We start from the raw sequence: 20,351 nt of genomic DNA, 5'->3' as shown, positions 1-20,351 counted from the left end.
GAGGGCTCGGCCATCTTCACCTTCTCCTGGCCGTTCCCAGACGGCCTCTCCTCAGGAGAGTGCCCGGGTCTGGGCCCCAGGTCCCTGCTGTCGACTGACCACTGCTCCTCTGCCCCCCAGGCCTCCCACGCCCCTGGAGGACCGTGCCTTCTCCACCTTCCCCTCCTTTGGCTCTGTGGGCGCGTGGCTGGAGGCCCTGGACCTGGGCCGCTACAAGGACAGCTTCGCTGCCGCCAGCTATGGGAGCCTGGAGGCTGTGGCCGCCATGACTGCCCAGTGAGTCTAAGGGGCCCGGGGGCCCTGCCCCTGCCAGCATGGGAGGCCCAGCTGGTCCTGATTCCGGTTCCCTGGCCGGGCAGGGGGTGGGAGGGACAGCAGAAGGTGGGGAAGAGCCAGCTGGGTCTGACCCGTCCTTCTTCTTCGCAGGGACCTGGTGAGCCTGGGCATCTCATCGGTGGAACACCGGGAGGACCTCCTCAGCGGGATCAGTGCCCTGCGGGCCCGGGTGCTCCAGCTGCAGGGCCAGGGGGTGCAGGTGTGAGCAGCCCCACTCTTCCAGGCCAGGACCCCAGGGGGCTCCAGCCCCCAGCCTTGCCCAGGACCCCTGCCAGCTGCACTCCACCCGTGCGGAAGTGAGCTCCCAGAGCTTGTGTGGAGACCCGGTTTCCCCCATTTCCCTGCCTTCTCCCCCCATTTCCCCCAGTCTGAGCACCTTGGCTGACACAGTCCCCCTGGAAAAAAGGTTCAAAACCTGGGGAGGATCCCTGAGATAACAGTGGGAGGAAATGCAGGGTCTCAGAGACCAAGGTGGGCAGGGGCAGGGAGGAAGACATAGCTTTAAATGGCCCGGTTCATGCCCTTCTGTCTTCCATACCCACTGGGGTCTGGGGCCTACTCCAAAGGGTGCCCCACTTTCCCACAGACCATTGGCCATCAGGCAGCACAGGTCCCTGATGGATGGACTCCTGTCAGTGACCACAGCCGCCTGGCCGCCAATCCTGATGGGCCATGGGGCCTCAGCTCCCCGTATTCCAGCTGGGCCCTGTCTGGACACCGGTCCAGAGGCCCAGGCAGGCAAGGGTGGTGCTGAGCTCAAGGGCTGGACCCCGAGGGCCCCGGACTTAGGAGCTGATTTCTGCTTCCCCCACCCTTGAGCTGACCATTCAGGGTGAGGGTGAGGGTCCCGGTGTTCCCCTGGGGCCCCACTAGGTGCCCCCCACCCCTTTTGCTTTCCTATTATAAACTCATCGGCCAGGACATCTGGGAAGAGCATGAGAGAAGTTTTCTCCCTGGGGCCCCAAGAGCTTTGCTCCCCAGACTTGGGGGATGACGAAGACATGACTCTCAGAGATGGAGCTTCTCTCTCTAACAGGCTGGTCCAACCCTTACCGTGCAGGTGGGGAAAACAAGACCTAGTGAGGAGTCAGGGCCAGAGCTGGGGTTGAACCCATGTGCCCAACTCCCGATCCAGAGCTGAGGTTGGCTCTGGAGAGAGTCCTTGGTCCTGCCCTGTGTCACCAACACTCTTTGCTGAGGCAGCCCAGGGGTCCTCTGAGGTGACCCCCTCTTGCAGGCTGCATCCCCTGCACCCAGCCTCCCGTGGAGTACCTCCTCCCTCTGGCCCCTCTTCTGCGGGGCTTTGGCAGAAGTAGTTGCACTGAGCTGAGTCCAGAGTTCCTTATCCAGGAAGGCTTCCCAGAGGCGGGGGTGATCTTGAGGCCAGGGCTTTCATGGCACGGAAGGAAGGCAACTGGGTCTGGATAGGTTACCGCTGGCCTATGCCTGCTGTGGGTTTGGCTGCGTGTGGGTCGGGTGGGATGGGGTGGGAAGGAGACAAGGGCTACAGGAAGGGGTGAAGGAGACACAGCCGGCCCTTGGAGGGCCCAGACGAGGTGGGGAGGTGAACTCAGGCTCCAAGAACTCCTACATGTCCCCCATGGGAGACCTTGGGGCCTGTGGACCGGACACTCCTGATGTGTGTATATGGAGGGGTGTCTGGAAAGGTTCCTTGGCTGAGAGTCTGATGCATCCATTGAACAGGGCCTTGGAGGAGCGGGGGGAAGACTCTTTCCTTAGGTGGTGGAGTTTTCCGCAGGCCAAGATGGAGAGCCTAGGACAAGAGGAGTCCAAGCAGAGGGGCCAGCATGAGAAGGAGCCTGGAGGGTGGGAGATGCAGCCCATCTTTGGGGAGTGCTCCGCGGTGGGGGACGGTGCCTCTCAGCAGTGCCTTTGGCCTCATTCTGCCAGCAGGGCAGGCATCCCCCCACCCCCGCTGTCCAGCTCCTGAGCACCTGCCTCAGCTCAGTGTCCTGGGGGGTGCCAGGGGAGGCCAAAATATCGCTTCTACCTTTGACAGAGCTGGAGGGTCCCTTGCCGGTGCCCTCCAGGCTCTGCCCCGAGGGAAGTCTGGAAAGGACATAGCAGCATCCTGTGGAAGGAGCCTCATTCCCATCTCCAGCCTCATCAGTCATGCCCTGAAGGTCAGAGTCCCCTCCTCCTCCCCGCGCTGTTCTGCAGAGTCCCCTGGCTGTGTTGGCAGGACTTCGGTGTCCAGGGTAGACCTCCCTTCCACTGGGGAGTGAGGTCCCAGCATCCTGATGGGTCCCAGGCCTCAGCCCTGCACAGGTGCCGGCAAGATGCAGGCTGATGGCTCCCTGGGAGCCCTCTACAGATCTATTTTTATATGGACCTTATTCACTGGATAGAGAGAGGTGGCCTGCAGCCCCCCAGCACCCATATCTGAGCCCATCCGGGGAGGGAAGGGGCTGGGTGGGGGTGGGGGTGGGGAAGTGGTTCCTTTGACTAACTCTGGAGGTGTTTTTATAGTCCTTGGGTTCTATACGCAGGACAAAGTAATAAAAACTTGTCTGTGGTATGGTGCCTCTGTCAGTGACAGTTGCTTACCTGTTAAGTAACTTGTGTGGGAGGGTTTCGCCCCCCCGCCCCGCCCCGCCCCACCACAGGGGTCTCCAAAGTGTGTGTCTGAGATCTCTGGGCAAGAGACGCATTTAGGAAATCGATGCCAGGACAGTGTGATCAGGGTTTACCCTAGGGCCGAGCACTGGGTGGCTTCCCCGAGGGGGCAACGCTCCGTGGCGGTGCCATTGCCGGAGATGGACCACGTAAAGGGAGGGGGAGCAGGTTGAGCAGCGATGTGGGAAATGACGAGCTCGGTTTTGGACCCGGCTGCAGCATGTGTCTGACCTGGAACGAATGGTGCTTAGGTGGTGTCCTAGCACAGCCTCCACAAGAACCAGCTCTTCATGTGACTAATGGAACCCAACTGTTCATAAGGCAACGCATTTGGACTTGATTCAACAGGACGTCCCGAGTAGGGCTTTTGGAACGAGCAGGGGGGCCTGTAGGGCAAAGAATGAAACTACTGTTCATTGGAACGCCAGGGTTCCTTGAAGCTCCCCTGGTGAGGGGCGGGACTCCAGGCCTCATCCTCCCTTCAACTCAGAGCAGCTCTGCTTTTATTCGCTTTATACACACAGCAGAGGCTACAAAGTAAACTGCCCACAGGGATGAGGTAAGAATTCCTTTGAATGGGAAGAGGTCTCTGAGGGCCAAGGAAAAGCGCTACACAGCTCCTGTTGACTGTGGCCCGTGTCGCTAGATATTTTTTGGTGGCTAGTGACTATTTTTGTGAAATCTCACGATTTTTACGTTGTTAGCAATTAATTGGAAAAGACAAAATCCCAGCAGTGAAAAGCGTTTGCGGCCCTTTTTGGTCTGTGGGCTGGCGCTGAGGTTTGAATGTTCTTCGCCGCATCCCAGCCCTGTGATGGTTCAGCCCGTGCCTTAAAAATCCTGGGATGGGGAGCTCATTACCGTCTCCAAGCCAACTCTGATACGGAATGAAGGACTGCGCCATCTTTGTCACGTGACTGGTATTTATTAGGGACCTGTTACCACACATTCCCTGCAGCTGGGTCTAGGCAGTAGCGCAGTTGGAGCCAAACTAGGGTGACGGTGGCTTTGAGTAAAGAACGTTGGATCCTAAGTGTCTTCTTGATGTCAGGCTCTACGTAACAACAGTGTACCAGATGATGAAGGAAAAGGTAGAAGCCTCAGCTTTGGCGACGTAATCGCTTGAAATGAGTAACCTCTACTCTAAATGCTGTCACTGACTGAAGGGCCTTCCCCCTAAACTGTCCACACCGATGACCTGCTGAACCGTGACCCCAGTCTGTCTTGTCTTCCGCCATGAGCCCCACGTCGATCATTTTGGCGAAGAGAGAATTCCAGGAAGGCAGATCTGCCAGAGCCTGGAGCTTGAGAAGTGAGAAGCACGATCACTGAATCACCTGGGCCCCTGCTTTGTCCCTGGCCAACGAGGCTTGCTACACAAGTAAACTACAGATACCCTAGATACTGTGCCCCCATGATGTAAATTTCTAGCTCATGGAAGGAAGGTGTTGGGGGAAAGCTTCTTGGGCTCGGTTACCCGTGACCTGGATCTTGGGGAGAGGGCCCCCTCTTCAGGTATCAGAGAGGTTCTGCCTGCAGTAAAGGTTTTCGCATCTTCTGAGGAAAGTAGCTGCTTGCAGACCCCCACTCCAATAGCTTCAGCTCCAAAACTGTCTCTGGTCCAGGTAGCACAGCTTGGAGATGACAGGCAGGTGGAATATCAATTAAAAACAAATCCACAGTTTATTGAAAACAGGTATCTTTCAGTAGCTCTGATTAGAATAAATCAGCTTACAGATACCATGACTCAGGAAAACAGTATGTACAAGTCTCAGGAAAGGGAGAATAAAACAACTTGAAAGAACACATCTTGAACAGGACTGGATTACTAGAATGGTCATGTAGGAAAATAATACAAAGTACAACAAAGAGCCGTACACAGAACACTGTGCTCTCGGGCTTGGCGTGGGGACTCTCAGCTCCCACGTGCTCAGACCACATCTAATAATTCTTTGGGGCAGAGGTGCTGGCTGGAGCACGGGGATCTCAGTGCCCACCTGACAGCCCACGCCAGGGCAGAGGCCAAACGTGAGGAATGAGGCCACCAGGCAAGCTACGCCCACTCCCCCATGAACCTCAGAAGACAGAAGTGCTCTCTGCAAAGTCTACAGACCTGGTGGGGACCACAGGGCCACGGAGAGCTTAGAGCTCCTCTGCGGCCAGTCATGTAAAAACCCCAGATTAACCTAAACCCTACAGTTCCCTTATCCAGATTCCCACTAACCAGACTAACCAGAGAGGTAGAGGAGCAAGACATGGAAGCTGCCCACAAACCAAGTTCTGGTCTTTGGTAAACAGGGATAATACAAACTACTAGTCTACAAGTCAGCTTGAAACAAAACTACTGGGCATGGCAGGTGTTAAGATTGCAGAGCCCTGTCAGTACCCACCACAGGAGGGAGGGGACGGGTGCAGGAGGGGAGATGTTTCCTCCAGTGGTCACTGCTGTGGCAGGTCCTGGCCGCATCTGCACAGTCCCTCCCAGCTTCCTGGAGCCGCCCTCTCATGGAGCTCACTTCTCTGAGCCCAGCTCCCAGCCTCAAGCACGCACAGGGCGGAAACGCGAGCTGGAGCGGGCTGTCCGGTGAGGGTGAGTTGGCAGTCTTCCCGAGAACAGGCTCCCCTGTGCAGCCTCGGCTGGAGTTAGGGCAGGGCGAAGAGGACGTGGAGTTACAGCAGGCAGAGGCGGCAGCTCTGAGAGCAGGAAGGAGAGTTCAGCTGGGAGAACGGCAGGAGGTTTGGACTGTATGGACACAGAGGCAGGGTCTGTCATGTGGGTTGGGAGGTGCCAATGGCAACGTTTCCTGAATTCTCCAAGAGGAACTTCTCCCTGCTCTGGAACTTCACACTCAAACAGACAATAAGCCGAAGGGAAGAGGTGTCTTCAGGGTCCCAGAAGTGCCCATTGAAGGTCCATCCTGTTAATTCTGGCTTCTTGGAATAGCAGCCTCATTTGTGAGTCCGTATGCTGCTGCAGATTTGAGCAAGACGGCTCTGAAAGGAAAAGGAGAGAGGCCCTTTAGAGAGGATGGAGCTGGGCAAGCTTGCCCACTTAGCATGTAGTCTACTCGGGTAGCACTGGCTTTGGGGCCGCGCTGGTATGAGTGAATCTCGGCCCTCCATCCTCTACTGGTAACATGAACAAACGAACCTTTCTGGAAGGCAGCTACGCCCTCCTCTATACACCAACGCAGACCGAATTGACCTTTCCGAATCTCCATTTCTCATCTGAACAAAGGAGCAAAATACCATCTCAAATGAGACAGTGAAGGTATAATTTGGGAACACCAATGCTGTAGGTCCAGCTAGATGATGGATGTCACCAGATCCGGGGGGCCGGGTACGTGTCTGATCTCAGCACCGGCCTCCATTCTGTATGACACGTTTGGGAAAGTAGCTCCGCCCATCCCCTTACTTGGACGTACCCTTCGCAGACCTCCCCTCAGAAGGGGGGACCTACAGCAGCCACGTTTGCACTAGGTGTTCCCATCCACCAGCCAAAATCAAAGCGGACGGGACCGGGGAGGCCCATCTGACCAAAGCTGAGCTAATTCAATTCTTCCTCTTGAGAATTTAAATGAGGTCTGAAACTGGACTGTCCGCGTCGGGCAATGGAGCAATAGAGTCAGAGCTGGGAGTGTGGCTACCCAGAGCCACATATAGACTCAAGGTAAGGGAGAGCAGAACCAAGAGCCTCGTGGAGAAGGTCACCCACTGAGGGGGGGGAGGATGAGGTGCGAGAGAGAGGAGGGCACGGGCCCAAAGACAGAGCTGCCGCAGGAGCTGGCGCACCAGAGCGGAGCCCCATCAGCTCCTGGCACTGGTGGCCACCGCTCGGAGGGCCTGCCTGTTCAGCGCTTTCTTTGATTCTGTGGGATTCCTGGTAGCAAGCTCCTCACGCTGTTCCCGAACTGTTGTAAGGAAGTTTCAGTTCCCGGGGGGTCAATTGTGCCCTAACATACAGGCACCAACTGCCTGAATGAGGCAGGATTTGATTCTCTTGTGGAACTTCTGTGGTAGGTACTCTGGTTGGACAAAAACTCAGCATCAATTTAGGGACAGAATTGCTGCTCAGTAAGCAGGATAACAGTCAAAATCCCTTGGAGAAAAGAGGCCACACAGTCTTAAGTGTAAAGCAGCAGGCCAGACCCAAAAGGCAATCCTAAGTACGGCTAAACCCAGAAGGTTACTGGAGGCCTCCTGTGTGTGGAGAGGAACCAGAGACTTACCGAGAGCTTCTTAATGTTTCCCAAGGCCTCTGGATCCAGCTGTGCGATATCAACCCTCTGCAAGTCACTGGCCAATAACCGCATGCTCTATGTGGAGGGGAGAGGGTTAAAGTGGCACATTCCTCAGGGCAGGAACCTCCACCCAGCAGCCCAGTGTGCTCCAGGGTCCCTGGATGTCCTGCACTCGTGGAGGGGGATGGCGAGGCAGGCAGGAGGGGAGTTAATCCGAAAGAGACAGTGACGTCGGTGTTTATCACTGGGCCAATAGCTGGATCAGCTGAGTATAAGGGGTGCACGTTAGCTTAGAAACGCCCTGCAGACCTCATCTGAGATAAACCATCCCGTCCGTCCCAGGAGCCGAGGTCAGCAACTTGCTCTGCCTGCTTCAGACCCCTCGAAGCTACACAAAGTGGAAGACACAGCTCGAGCTCCCCTTTCCAGATGAAGCACGCACGCACCCCGACAGTGCCCTCCTCTGCACACCCCTTAATATCTCCCTCACTGCACACATCACATGTTAGAGTTAATTGGGAGCCTAGCTTGACTGCTGAACTGCTTCTCAAGGGCAGGAATGTCTTCTACGTCTTGAACCTGCTACAAGACAGATGGGCAAATGTCAGTGGATGAACAAATGAAACTCAGAGCTGGGCAAGGATCTTCCCGGTCTGGAGCTCTAACCTGGGAGAGGAAATGGTTCTGAGTCCTACAGAAATGTGGATATCAGAAGCCATGCAACCAAAGGGACTTTGGGTTTTGGGAGAGAAGTGGGTGATGGACAAGAGAAATGCTGAGTAAGCAGCACGCCATGGCCTGATCGCTCTCTGGAACACTTACCTCTCCGTCTCCCACTGGCACGGTGAGGAATATCTCTTTGCTGTCAGCAAGAGGACTGCCATTTACAGAGACATTGTAAATCCGCTCTCTGGCTGCTGGAGTACGCAGGCCTGGGGTCTTGAAGACCCTATAAAGTGGGGAAATCTCTGTAAAGACGTCTTGGCAGACTGAATGACACCAGGCACTACGAGTCCTTCCAAACCCCATCTGGCCTCAAGCTGCAGTTTTCAAATCACACATTTCTAAGAAGGCGCATTCTAAATTTAGGGTTAAAAAGCAGTATTGACTAAACACAGCTGGAGGAAGGAGGTTGTAATTATCAAACATACATCTAGCGAAAGTCAATTCTTATCCATGTAAATTCTAGGTCCAAAGCTCCATATGGAAACCAGTCATCCATCCATCCATCCATCCATCCACAAAGTCAGAAATAAACTGTGGTTAATATATTTCCAAGAGTGGCTAAGCACTTCCATCAGGAGGACTTTTCCAGGGTCAAAGTTGGATGATTCAGAGATTACATCATTATATTAATTCCCAAAGTGACTTTCTCAAGACCTTTAAAATGCTGCCATCTATTTTTCCCTAAATGTCTTTTGCTATGTACTCATGTAAAAAAAAAAAAAAAAAAACAATAAGCAGTTAAGGAAGAGTGAGAAGTAGAAGTAGAAGGTAGGTCTTCCTCACTCTCCCCACTCCAGATAACCACTCTCAGTTCCTTATGCGTCCTTCCAGAAACTTTCTATCAAATGGGGTCATCTAGGACACGCTGCCCTGCCACCTGCTTTGGAGATGCTTGTGATCGTGAAGCTCTTTTCCATCAGCACATGCAGATGTACTTATTTTTTAATGGCTATACACCATGTCCTATCTAGTTGACCAGCACTGTGGAAGGGATTAATTTATGCTGTAAGAACATCCTTGTTTATACGGGTCTCCCAAAAGGTGGTGTCCATTTTCACTCCTACCAAGAGTATGGGAGAGTGCCTACCAATTTAAAATAAACTTGATCAGAATCAGAAAAGACCAAAATAGTCACTAGAGGCCTCCTAGTCATCAGGGACAGATAAAGAATCATTTGGTCACCAAAAACATGCAAACCTACACTCAGGGGAGAGGCAAACATTAGGAAACCCAGGTGGTTACCCTCCTCTGTGAGGGCTTCCCAGTATTTTCTTAAACACCCTTCTTTTCTGGCAGACATCAAATGTTGGGCTCCCACAAAAATCCAAGTGCTGCTGTCAATACTCACCTTGAGTCAAACCTGGGTGTCAGGCCCGGAGTTGGTTTCACCATAGACAACTCCAGTCGGCCCAAAGCTGGGGTAACAGTGGCACAACGGCTTGACCTACAGGTGAGACATGACCATTAGGTACACCAACTCTCAGGTCCAGGGACGGCAGCCGCAGAGGCAGGTAACACTGATCATGTCAGAGCCTATCCTGGGCACGTTACACACATTAGCTCGTGCAGCCCTCCCAACCACGCTCTGAGAAGCACCATGATCCTCATTTCCGGATGCAGAAACTCAGGCATATTGAGTTAAATAACTTGCCCAAGATCATACAGCCAATTAGGGCAGAGCCAGAACTCCAAACCCAGGCAGCCTGCCTCCAGAATCTGACTTCTCAATCAAGCTAACGAATGAGGGGAAGGGGACAGCCCCTCAGCACCCTGCAGGCCCCCTTAGCTGGAGCTCCTGTCCTCCTGCCAGACAGCTCCCACTGCCCAGGGAGAAATGGGAGGAGCCCACCGCTTCACAGACACACGCCCCACTGACTACTTTCGTGACTACTTTCCTGAGCCTGTTAAGAGGCAGCCCCTCCCCGCCACTCCCAGCATAAACAGTTCAAGTCTACGGTGACTCATTACTTACCAGGAACAGGAGGAATCTTTCAAGAAACTAACTACAGGTAGGTGACAGCCACTTTGTGACCGACTATGGGTAGCTCTACACGTGGACTGTCAGGCAACTAAACAAAATATGCAGTGCTTACTCTGTGTTTCTGGGTCTTAATCTCCTTGTTTGCATTAAAAAAAAAAAATGTGGGGGAAGACAGAGAACGTGGGCAGAAGAACCAGAGAAGGTGTTGGGTCAGACGGTTTCTAGAGGCCCCTCCAGCTCGGATACTGGAGGATTCGATGATGTGAAGCTCAACTTGAACACAAGTCACAAAAGCCCTTTTACCACCTATTTCTGCCATGATGAATGTGGTTCTCCAGTAAAACCAAAAACACATCTAAATCTGGAAAACCTGTTACCTTTTACTTCTGCCTTTTCCTTGTACGGACTGGGTTCTCTTCTTGGATGGAGGACACCTTTTAACCTGAAGTCACAGGCAAATGAAACTGAGGTTACAAAAAGCCCTGCAAAGGGGAAAGGTAAGGGAGAGGGGTACCAGCTCTGGAAAAGAAAACTAATACCGAACATCAGAAGGTCTATCTCACAGAATTCACAGTGACTTAAATAATTCTGAACATAATTGATCAACTAAGAATCTATACTGCCCGAGTCTTCAAAATAGAGGCCTCTGACCGAGAGTAAAGGTAAGTGTCTTCTGGACTGAGTGCAGCCTGGTTGGTCTCCCCACCCCACTCCCACCCCCTCACAAAGTGCTGCTGTGACGGTCACTAAGGGCACCCAGGTGCCCAATCCAAGGAACCCTCAGCAGTCCCCACCTTGCTGAGTCCTCGGAGGTACCTGACAGGAATCACGCTTTACCTGCTGACAATCCTCCCTTGTTTCTAAGATCCGCCCACCTCCCCACTTCTCTGGCTGGCCCTCTGCAGGCTGCCTCACGAGCTCCTCTTTCTACCTTCCCTTCTAGGGTCCATCCTCAGCCTCCCCTCCATGTTCTCCCTGTACAACCTCATCGGCTCCCTCGCTGGGACAACCACCTAAAGATCTGGGTGTCGTTGTCTCTCAATCTCTTACTTCTGCCTGAGCTTCAGGCTGAGGTTTCTGTCAGGGCTAGCTGTCCTGGAGAAGTATTGAACACTCAGCAGGCCAAACAACTGACACAGGGACTGCTCCCCTTAGCCCTAACCCAGCACTACTCCTCCTGTGCCCCACATGCCACCGGATGGCAGTTCCCTAGACTAGAAACCACCGAGTCGTCTCTGGTCCCTCCTTCCCTCTACCAATCTTGCCTACTCTCCATTATAAAACTTATCTCAGAACCATCCCTTCTCTTTTTACAGGGTCAGTGCCTCAGTTCAAGAATTACAGCAGCCTCTGCATGTAAATCAATGAAGTTAGAACACACCCTCACACCATGCACAAAAATAAACTCAAAATGGCTTAAAGACTTAAACATGAGACATGGCACCATAGAAGTCCTTGAAGAGAGCATAGGCAAAACATTCTCTAATATAAATTGTACCAGTGTTTTCTTAGGTCAGTCTCCCAAGGCAATAGAAGTAAAAACAAAAATAAACAAATGGGACCTACTCAAACTTACAAGCTTTTGCACAGCAAAGGAAACTATAAAAAAAAAAAGGGAAAAAACCTACGGAATGGGAGACTATATTTGCAAATGATGCGACAGACAAGGGCTTAATCTCCAAAATATACAAACAGCTCATACAACTCAACAACAAAAACACAAACAACCCAATCGAAAAATGGGCAAAAGACCTTAACAGACATCTGTCTAAAGACGACATACAGATGGCCAGGAGGCACATGAAAAGATGCTCAACATCATTAATTATTAGAGCAATGCAAATCAAATCCACCTCACACCGGTCAGAACGGCCATCATTTAAAAGTCTACAAATAACAAATGCTGGAGAGGGTGTGGAGAAAAGGGAACCCTCCTACACTACTGATGGGAATGTAAGCTGGTACAGCAACTATGGAAAACAGTGTGGAGATTCCTCAGAAAACTAAAAGATAGAATTACCATATGATCCAGCAATCCCACTCCTGGGCATATAACCGGACAAAACTGTAATTCAAAAACATACATGCACCCCTATGTTCACAGCAGCACTATTCACAATAGCCAAGACATGGAAGCAACCTAAATGTCCGTCGACAGAGAAATGGATAAAGAAGATGTGGTACATATATACAATGGAATACTACTCAGCCATAAAAAAGAACAAAATAATGCCATTTGCAGCAACATGGATGCAACTAGAGATTATCATACTAAGTGAAGTAAGAGTCAGAAAGAGAAAAACAAATACCATATGATATCACTTATATGTGTAATCTAAAATATGGCACAAAAGAAACTATCTACAAAACAGAAACAGACTCACAACATAGAGATCAGACTTGTGGTTGCCAACAGGGAGGGGGATGAGGGAGGGAAGGACTGGAAGTTTGGGATCAGTACATGTAAACTATTACATATAGGATGGATAAACAACAAGGTCCTACTGTATAGCACAGGGAACTATACTTAATATCCTGTGATAAACTGTAATGGAAAATATATAAAAAAGAATGTCTCTATGTGTATAACTGAGCCACTTTGCTGTACAGCAGAGATTGGCACTACATTGTAAATCAACTAAACTTCAGTTTAAAAAAAAAAAAAAAAAAAAGAATTACAGTAGCTTCCTGACTGGTTCCCTTGTCTCTAGTTTTTCCTCTCTCCCGTTTATCCCGAATCCTATTCTGAAATACCTATCTGGTCATGTCATTTACCAAGACCTACCTCATGAAACTGCAACTTCCAAGTTTGGCGCACAGGGCCATTCATTTTCGGGCCCCTGCTCTCCCCAGATCACCCTCACAGTTTACACCCCAGCCATACCAAACTGCTTCCTGTTCCTTAAAGGGCACTTTCATACCTCTTCCTGGAATTCCCTTCCCTTTCTTCTCCAGCTAGTGAAATCTCACTCATTTTAAAGGCTGTGCCTAAGGGTGCTGGGGGAGCATACTGTATTTTAAGTATTGCCTTTTTCTCCTGACAGGCTCCAGCCCTGAATCTGAGTGCCTACTTACTCTTGCAGTTTGAGGATTCTTATTTTTATTTTCTTCCTCTTCTTCTTCCATTATCATGTCATCCACTTGCATTACCTTTCGTGCTATAAGAAAGTTTTAACAGAGTGATATTTCTCATGGGAATAAACTTTTATGCATTCACATTTCTTACAGGAAATAAAACTTATGCACTCTTAGGCTGTAATCAAGAAATAGATCCAATATGAAGATGACTTTAAAAAAAAAAAGAGGGTTTACACAAAAAAGAGGGTCTCAAGAGTAGTTAAGAAACCCCATATAATGCTTTGTATGGCAGCCCAGCATTCTGAATAAGAATGCAGACCCTGGAGTCAAACAGCCTTGAGCTTGAGGCCTGGCCCTGCCTCTGACTAGGTCACATGGCTTCCATGGTGATCATCTGTAAAAGGGAGGAGCCACTTCATAGGGATATGATGAGACCTGGAATGTGTGCTCCACAAAAACACGGTCTCTGTTATTCATCCAAAACCCTAGAATTGTGCCTACTGTATAAGTGCTTATTAAATATTTGTGGGACGAATGAATGTAAAGTCCCTTGGACGGTACGGAACACATTATAAGTATTACTATTTATTATAATAAAATACTATTTATAAATAATAAATTATCACGATTATCATCTTAGAAGGAAAAGGGATATGAGAGATGTTTAAGATGGATGATAACAGAGGAAATAATACCAATTTTTAATATTTAAGGGGTTGTCATATGGAAGACAGCTCTATGGGACCACAAAGAGCAGAACCAGTATCAATATGTAGATACCACAGGAAACTCTGGTTCAAAATTAGAAAAAACGTTCTAACCATTACAGCTGTCTATCGATGAAAGGTAGTCTCACTGCTAAATACGTACAACCATGGGCTAGAAAATCCCAAGCAGGGATTCCATAAAGAAGTTTAATTATGGGAGGACAGATCAGACTTAATGACATTTAAGCTTTTTTTTCTCCCTGACACAAATAAGAATCTAAGTATATTTACCTTTAAAAAAAAAAAAAAAAGCTTACAATGTAGTTGAAGTCCAGTGGTTGGAGGACACAAAACCAATTTCAACTGTTGTTTGACATGGGCCCCAGTGTGTTCAGTTCCCAGTGGTGAAATCGGAAGACCAGCCCCCCACACCCCACACACCAAATAAGAAAAAAAAAAAGTGGAATTCAGAAGAGAAATTGGACATTACCTAAATGTAGAAATAACCCAAAGCGACCTAACAGATTGCAGATTTGCAGCTAAGGAACTAACTCTAGGAACACCCAAGTCCAATTATGTCACAGCCTTAGGGGGGCAGGCCTGGAATATGACACTAGGAAAGTGAAAATCCCATCATGCTGTCTTCATGCTACAGGACAACTCTGATGGAAGGCAAGCTGGAACAAGAATTGGACGGTGTTTCTGGCTTGGCCCAGTGGAGAAGGTGCCTGCTTGGTGGGCAGCCCCAAACTCCAGGTCTTGGGTCAGGTCCATCCTCACTGGAGTTGGATGCATTGAGCTACTGGAGCTTAATGACAGTGACATCACGTCCATAACAGAACTCACCCTGGCCTGAGTCTATGCTCACTAATTACAAGCCAGCTTCCCCCAAACTTACCCTTTAAGATAGTGTTTCTCAGAGTGTTGGATGTGTATGTGAGGGAATTTTCCACAGATGGGTCAGTGAATTGAGTAACATGGAATGACACGCTGAGACAGTTGGTCCTTTCACAATTCTCTTTGAACCCTTCTGATCACATCAGGCAGAGTCTTGGCTGGCACTACCGTGTCTTGTAGCACCTCTCCAAACATTGCTCACCTCTCTAACTCAGGGAAGCAAGCAGTTTGGTTTGGTTTGTTTTTCTTCTTTCACTTTCACTTTAGCTCACACATTGGTCTAAAGAGTTTGGTTAGTTATCAGTCCTGCATACCATTAACTGAATGCAGAGGCCAAAATCAAATTTTTGGATTTGCAAGACTGAGGACCAGACATTAGAGGGAAGAGGTTCCTCCAATGAGGCCTCCCCAAGCAGCCAGTCAACCACACTAGGCCTTCATTCTCTCAGTTCAACAAGGGGTTTTGAAAAGTACTCACTTTTGGCAGATTTCAAGGGTGTCTGAACAGCTTCTGCTGTTAGTTTGTTTATTTCTGTGATATCCAGGTCAGCCTGTGATGAACACAGCCAGAAAACAACAGGTATATTCCATCAAATATGAGGAACAATATTTTAAGATTAAAAACATATTCTTGGGCCTCCCTGGTGGCGCAGTGGTTGAGAGTCCGCCTGCCGATGCAGGGGATACGGGTTCGTGCCCCGGTCTGGGAGGATCCCATATGCCGCGGAGCGGCTGGGCCCGTGAGCCATGGCCGCTGAGCCTGTGCGTCCGGAGCCTGTGCTCCGCAACGGGAGAGGCCACAACAGTGAGAGGCCCGCGTACAGCAAAAAAAAAAAAAAACATATTCTTGGGACTTCCCTGGTGGCACAGTGGATAGGACTCCGTGCTCCCAACGCAGGGGGCCCGGGTTCGATCCCTGGTCAGGGAACTAGATTCCACAGGCATGCCGCAACTAAGAGTTCGCATGCCACAACTAAGGAGCCCATCTCCCGCAACTAAGGAGCCCACGAGCTGCAACTAAGGAGCCTGCCCGCCGCAACTAAGACCCCATGCAACCAAATAAATAACTAAATAAGTAAAATATTAAAAGCAAAAAAACACAAAACATATTCTTTGATACATATAAAAGATTGTTGTTAGTATAATACAAAGTATTGAACTTCCATAAACCCACCATTCAACCGAAGGCCTAAAACATTGCCAATTACTTGCTTCTAGCTATGTATTTTTCCCTGTTCTATTTCCTTGCCTCTCCTCGAAAGGTGACCAGTCTCCTAATTCTGTCATTCCTTAGAGATAACCACTATCATTATTCCATTTGCTTGAAAGAAAGTGTGTGTGTGTGTGTGTGTGTGTGTTTCTCCACAAATGTGTATGTGCTTAAACAATATTTTGTTTGCTTTTGTTTTTGATCACTATTTGTGGTTGTAGTTAATTTGTTTTCACTGCTATATAATATCTATCACGATGGATTTGTCCAATCTCCTCTCAACAGTGTTTTGCTATTATAAACACTGTTACTTTGAACTGTCTTATGTATGTGTCTGATGCACACCTGTCCAAGTTTTCTCTTGGCTATATACTTAGGGATGGGGCATTACAGGGTTGTAGGGTACACAAGTGTTCAGCCTTAATATTATGCAAAACTGTTTTCCAAAGTGATTGTACTTGTTTACATGCTAGGAGCAAACAAGTCCCTAATGACCCATATTCTCTACCACACTTGATGCTATGTCAGCCTTCTCATTTTTTCCCTCCAGCTTTATTGAAGTATAATTGATAAATAAAATTCTAACATATTTAAAGTGTACAACATGAGGATTTGTGATACATACACATTGTGAAATGATTACCACAATCAAGTTAATTAACACATTCAGCACCTCACATAGTTACCTTAAAAAAATTTTTTTTTATTTTTTAAAGTCTAGAAGGCCAAACGTTTTTCTACTATGCCCCTGGGGCCTTCAAAAAGGCTTCCAGTCGCCATTCTAATTAAATTTGTTCCCAGTGGTAACTATATGTATGGGAATAGGCAAAAGCAGGCATGATTCACAGGCCTTTTCTTGCAGGGCATGTGTAAATATCAGAATAGTCGTTACAGACTAGGAATGACACAGGTTTCATCTCTGGGCTGGCAGAGGCTACATGGAGTACTCAGATGAGGATTCTGAAGCTGTCAGGCCTTAGCTTAGAAAGTGCTGTGCTAGACAGACGAGTGCTGTCTAAAACGGATGATGGAATGGAAAGTGGCTACTGAACATTTGAAATGTGGCTGGTGTGTCTGAGGAACTGAATATTTTATTAATTTTAATTAATTTAAAGAGCTACACGTAGCTGATGGCTACTGTAACAGACAGTACAGATCTAAACTCTTTATTCTGCCTCATCTAGCAGGCCAGGTCACCGTGTAATGATGCAGGGGCTTAAAGGAACTTGGACTTTAGGCTTTCTACTTCCCCTGCAAAGGTCCGGGCAAAGAGCTGCAAGGAACCTGCCAAAAAAAGAACTACCTCTCTTTATAAACCTTGAAATTATCTGGGCTTCATGTACTCAGCATTTGACAACTATAATTTTTTTGTTGACACAGATAATGTCCCCTCTGGAACCTCTTCCACAGTCAGCACCCACTGGTTGAATTTTGTGAACAGACTAAACTTAAAACTAACCAACAGTTCAAAAATAGGAGAAGTCACTTACTGTTGCTGCTTCCTCCAGCGCCCGCTTGTTTCCTCCAAGGGCTTTGAAAAGAACGTTTTGTTTAGTTACTATCAGATTTTAATAATTTAAATAATAAACCATCCTCCCTAATATGACCACTTACTTTTCTTACACTGGACCAGATTAAGCCATTGATCCAACACTCAGGAGCCTTTACAACCTACTTTAATCTTTCTCCAAGCTTGACTGTTCCCCTCATAGCTTATTCTAGGTTCCACCACACCAAAGTGCCTGTTATTTTCCAAATGTGCCACTGTCTCTCATGACTCAGTGCCCTGGTACTTATTTCCTCTGCCCGAAATAATCCTGTACACCCAAAAAATTTCTAATTCATACTTCAAAACTCAGCTCAAACCCAAACTCTGCTTATTTTTCTCTCTCAGCAGATCGCTGCAATGTGCTGAGTTAGCTGCTCACTATCATCATATCCAACAACTACTCAAAGCTGTAAAAGTGCCCACCCCTGCCTTGAACTGAACTCTTTGAGGACAGAGATAATACCCATAGCTTCTGGCAAAAATATGTCACACAGGGCTTCCCTGGTGGCGCAGTGGTTGAGAGTCCGGCTGCCGATGCAGGGGACACGGGTTCGTGCCTCGGTCCGGGAAGATCCCGCATGCCGCGGAGCAGCTGGGCCCGTGAGCCATGGCCGCTGAGCCTGTGCGTCCGGAGCCTGTGCTCCGCAACGGGAGAGGCCACAACAGTGAGAGGCCCGTGTACCGCAAAAAAAAAAAAAAAAAAAAAAAAAAAAAAAAAAGTCACACAGTAGGTATGGAGTAAATGTGTATTGAATGAAGAGGTCTTTGCAGATTTAGATGTAGAATAAAAACTTAGGTTAGGTCCTCTGGCTGGAAAAACTGGTAGTATCCCCTATAATAGTTAAGAACTCAGGCTTTGGAACCAGAATGCCTAGGTTCAAGTAGACTCTGTCACTAACTAGCTTATGAGACTTTGAGCAAAGTAAACAATCTCTGTGCTTTAATCTTGTTGTCTATAAAACAGGGATAGTATTAACAATTAATATGGTTGTGATGAGGATGAAATTAGTTAATGTATGGAAAACACTTGGTACAGTTCCTGTCTGCCATAGAAAGCACTATATAAACGTGCTCATTGACCACTATTCTATTCTCTTCTGTAGTACTCATAATTTTAAATATATAATCATGTCCAAATTTTAAAAATGATCCTTCTCTACTAACTGGAGGCAAGGACAAGCCTGGTTTTTTTTTTTGTTTTTTTTCTGTTTTTTTTTTTTTTGCGGTACGCGGGCCTCTCACTCCTGTGGCCTCTCCCGTTGCAGAGCACAGGCTCCGGGCGTGCAGGCTCAGCGGCCATGGCTCACGGGCCCAGCCGATCTGCGGCATGTGGGATCTTCCCGGACCGGGGCACGAACCCGTGTACCCTGCAACGGCAGGCGGACTCTCAACCACTGCGCCACCAGGGAAGCCCAACAACGCCTGTTTTATTTCCCAATGCATCTTCAGCACCTAGCATTGTGCCTAACACATGCTCAATGAATATTTGCAGAAATGCACAAATAGGTTAATAAATAAAACGGCAAGTCAAAAGCATCACTGAACGTCTACTATGTGAACAGAACATGCATTTCTATCCAGGAAGGAGGCTACATAGTGGGTAATTAACAATAAGGAAAATAGTAAAAGTAAGGGTAACCCAGCAAGAGGACAGCCTCCTGCAGTTCCCTGGACATTTAACAAAGGGGTGGGGAACAGGCTGGGATTTTTCTCTGGCCAGGAAAACTCTTGAGTCCCAGCACCTCACAATTTGACATGCCTATTTTTAAATTAGCATTTTCCCTAAACTGCAGGAAGAGCTGCTTGGGATTATCCTTCCAACTGAGGTCTGGTAATAAACCAGGCTATTCACTCATTCATTTTCAAATGGTTGGATAAAATATCTCCCCCGCCGCCCCCAAAAAAGACTATTTCATGACACATGAAATCTACGTCAAATTCACATTTCAGTGTGTCCATACGTAAGTTTTTATTGTAAAACAGCTATGCCCATTCCTTACAGCGGTTTTGGAACTATAACAGCAAAGTTGAGTAGTTTCGACAGAGAACCCTCTGGCCTACAAAGCCTAAAATATTTATTATCTGGTCCTTTAGAGAAAGCGTTTGCCTGCCCGCAGAGGTAGATGAGGGTAAGAGCTAAGGAGAAAAGAAAAAGCCGGGAGGTGAGACGGGGAGTGGGGGGAAGGAGTAGGGCTGCAGTTTCCTGCAGTGATCTTGGGAGACCTCACTAAGAAGACGCAGGCTGCCATGGTAACCACAGAAGGGCTCCAGGCCGAGGCCTGGGGAAAGACTAGCAGCTCTTACCGAAGTAGTCGAGCCAGTTCATCTCGCGCAGCGCCTTGGGGAGTCGCAGGATCTCGATGTTGTACAAGTTATCCATCTCCTTGAGGAGGTTCTGCCTGTCTGACTGAATCTGCCTGGATCGTATTTGCACTGCGAGAGGGCAGAGCGGACGGGACACGGGTCACCCGGCGGGCGAATGCGGCCTGGAATCCGTGCTGCCAGCGCCCCAATCCGCCAGCACCCCGCGGCTGCCCCAGGTGCTAGCGACCACCCGGGCTCCGCCCCTTACCTTCACGGTCGAAGTCCTTAAGAAAAGAGGCGAGCTTTCGGCTCCGTACCGAGTTGGTCTTGGCCACCCGACTGCCGCCCTTCCTAGCCGGAGCCATGGCGCTTCGAAGGAGGCTGCGGGGAGAGGGGGCCGAGCCACAAGGCGTCAGCGGCGGAGACGGGGAGGGACAAGGGGCCGCAAGGGTCAGGGAGAGGGCGGAGGGCACCCCAGGGGCTTTGCAGGGGGACCCCTGCCCTTCGGGGCCTGGGCATAAAAGATTTGCGAGGCACCCACCTGTGGGTCCCAAAACAGGGGCTGAGAAAAACCTGGCGGCTTCAGCTGAGAGGGAGCGGCTCCGGGGCTAACCAGACGTGCGACCGCCGCCACCAAATTCAAACTGCCACAGGCTGACCAGTGAGAAGCCGCCGTCTTAGGAGG

General features: G+C 49.2%; 2 protein-coding genes across 2 annotated transcripts in view; one reads left to right on the top strand and one right to left on the bottom strand.

Moving 5' to 3' along the window:
- The window catches only part of EPHA10 (EPH receptor A10), a gene marked incomplete at both ends in the record, with an annotated part of 39,504 nt that extends 38,963 nt beyond the window's left edge, over positions 1–541 (top strand). Inside the window, 2 exons of the mRNA XM_082615515.1 lie at positions 121–276; positions 427–541. Of these exons, the coding sequence (XP_082471641.1) occupies positions 121–276; positions 427–541 (271 nt within the window). The remainder of the gene's footprint in view (positions 1–120; positions 277–426) is intronic.
- A 4,096-nt stretch (positions 542–4,637) lies between these two features.
- On the bottom strand, positions 4,638–20,305 carry CDCA8 (cell division cycle associated 8). Its single transcript, XM_082616379.1, has 11 exons — positions 20,208–20,305; positions 19,935–20,047; positions 19,667–19,795; positions 17,304–17,344; positions 15,082–15,154; positions 12,997–13,079; positions 10,299–10,363; positions 9,289–9,384; positions 8,037–8,163; positions 7,203–7,289; positions 4,638–5,967 (listed from the first exon to the last, which is right to left on the bottom strand). The coding sequence occupies exons 2-11, from the start codon at positions 20,029–20,031 to the stop codon at positions 5,923–5,925; spliced, it is 843 nt and encodes a 280-aa protein (XP_082472505.1). The 5' UTR covers positions 20,032–20,047; positions 20,208–20,305; the 3' UTR covers positions 4,638–5,922.
- Between the last annotated feature and the right edge of the window lie 46 nt (positions 20,306–20,351).

The sequence above is a fragment of the Mesoplodon mirus genome, assembly GCF_964341445.2.
Source record: "Mesoplodon mirus genome assembly, chromosome: 3".
Classification (NCBI taxonomy): domain Eukaryota; kingdom Metazoa; phylum Chordata; class Mammalia; order Artiodactyla; family Ziphiidae; genus Mesoplodon; species Mesoplodon mirus.
This window is presented reverse-complemented; position numbering and strand designations above follow the sequence as displayed.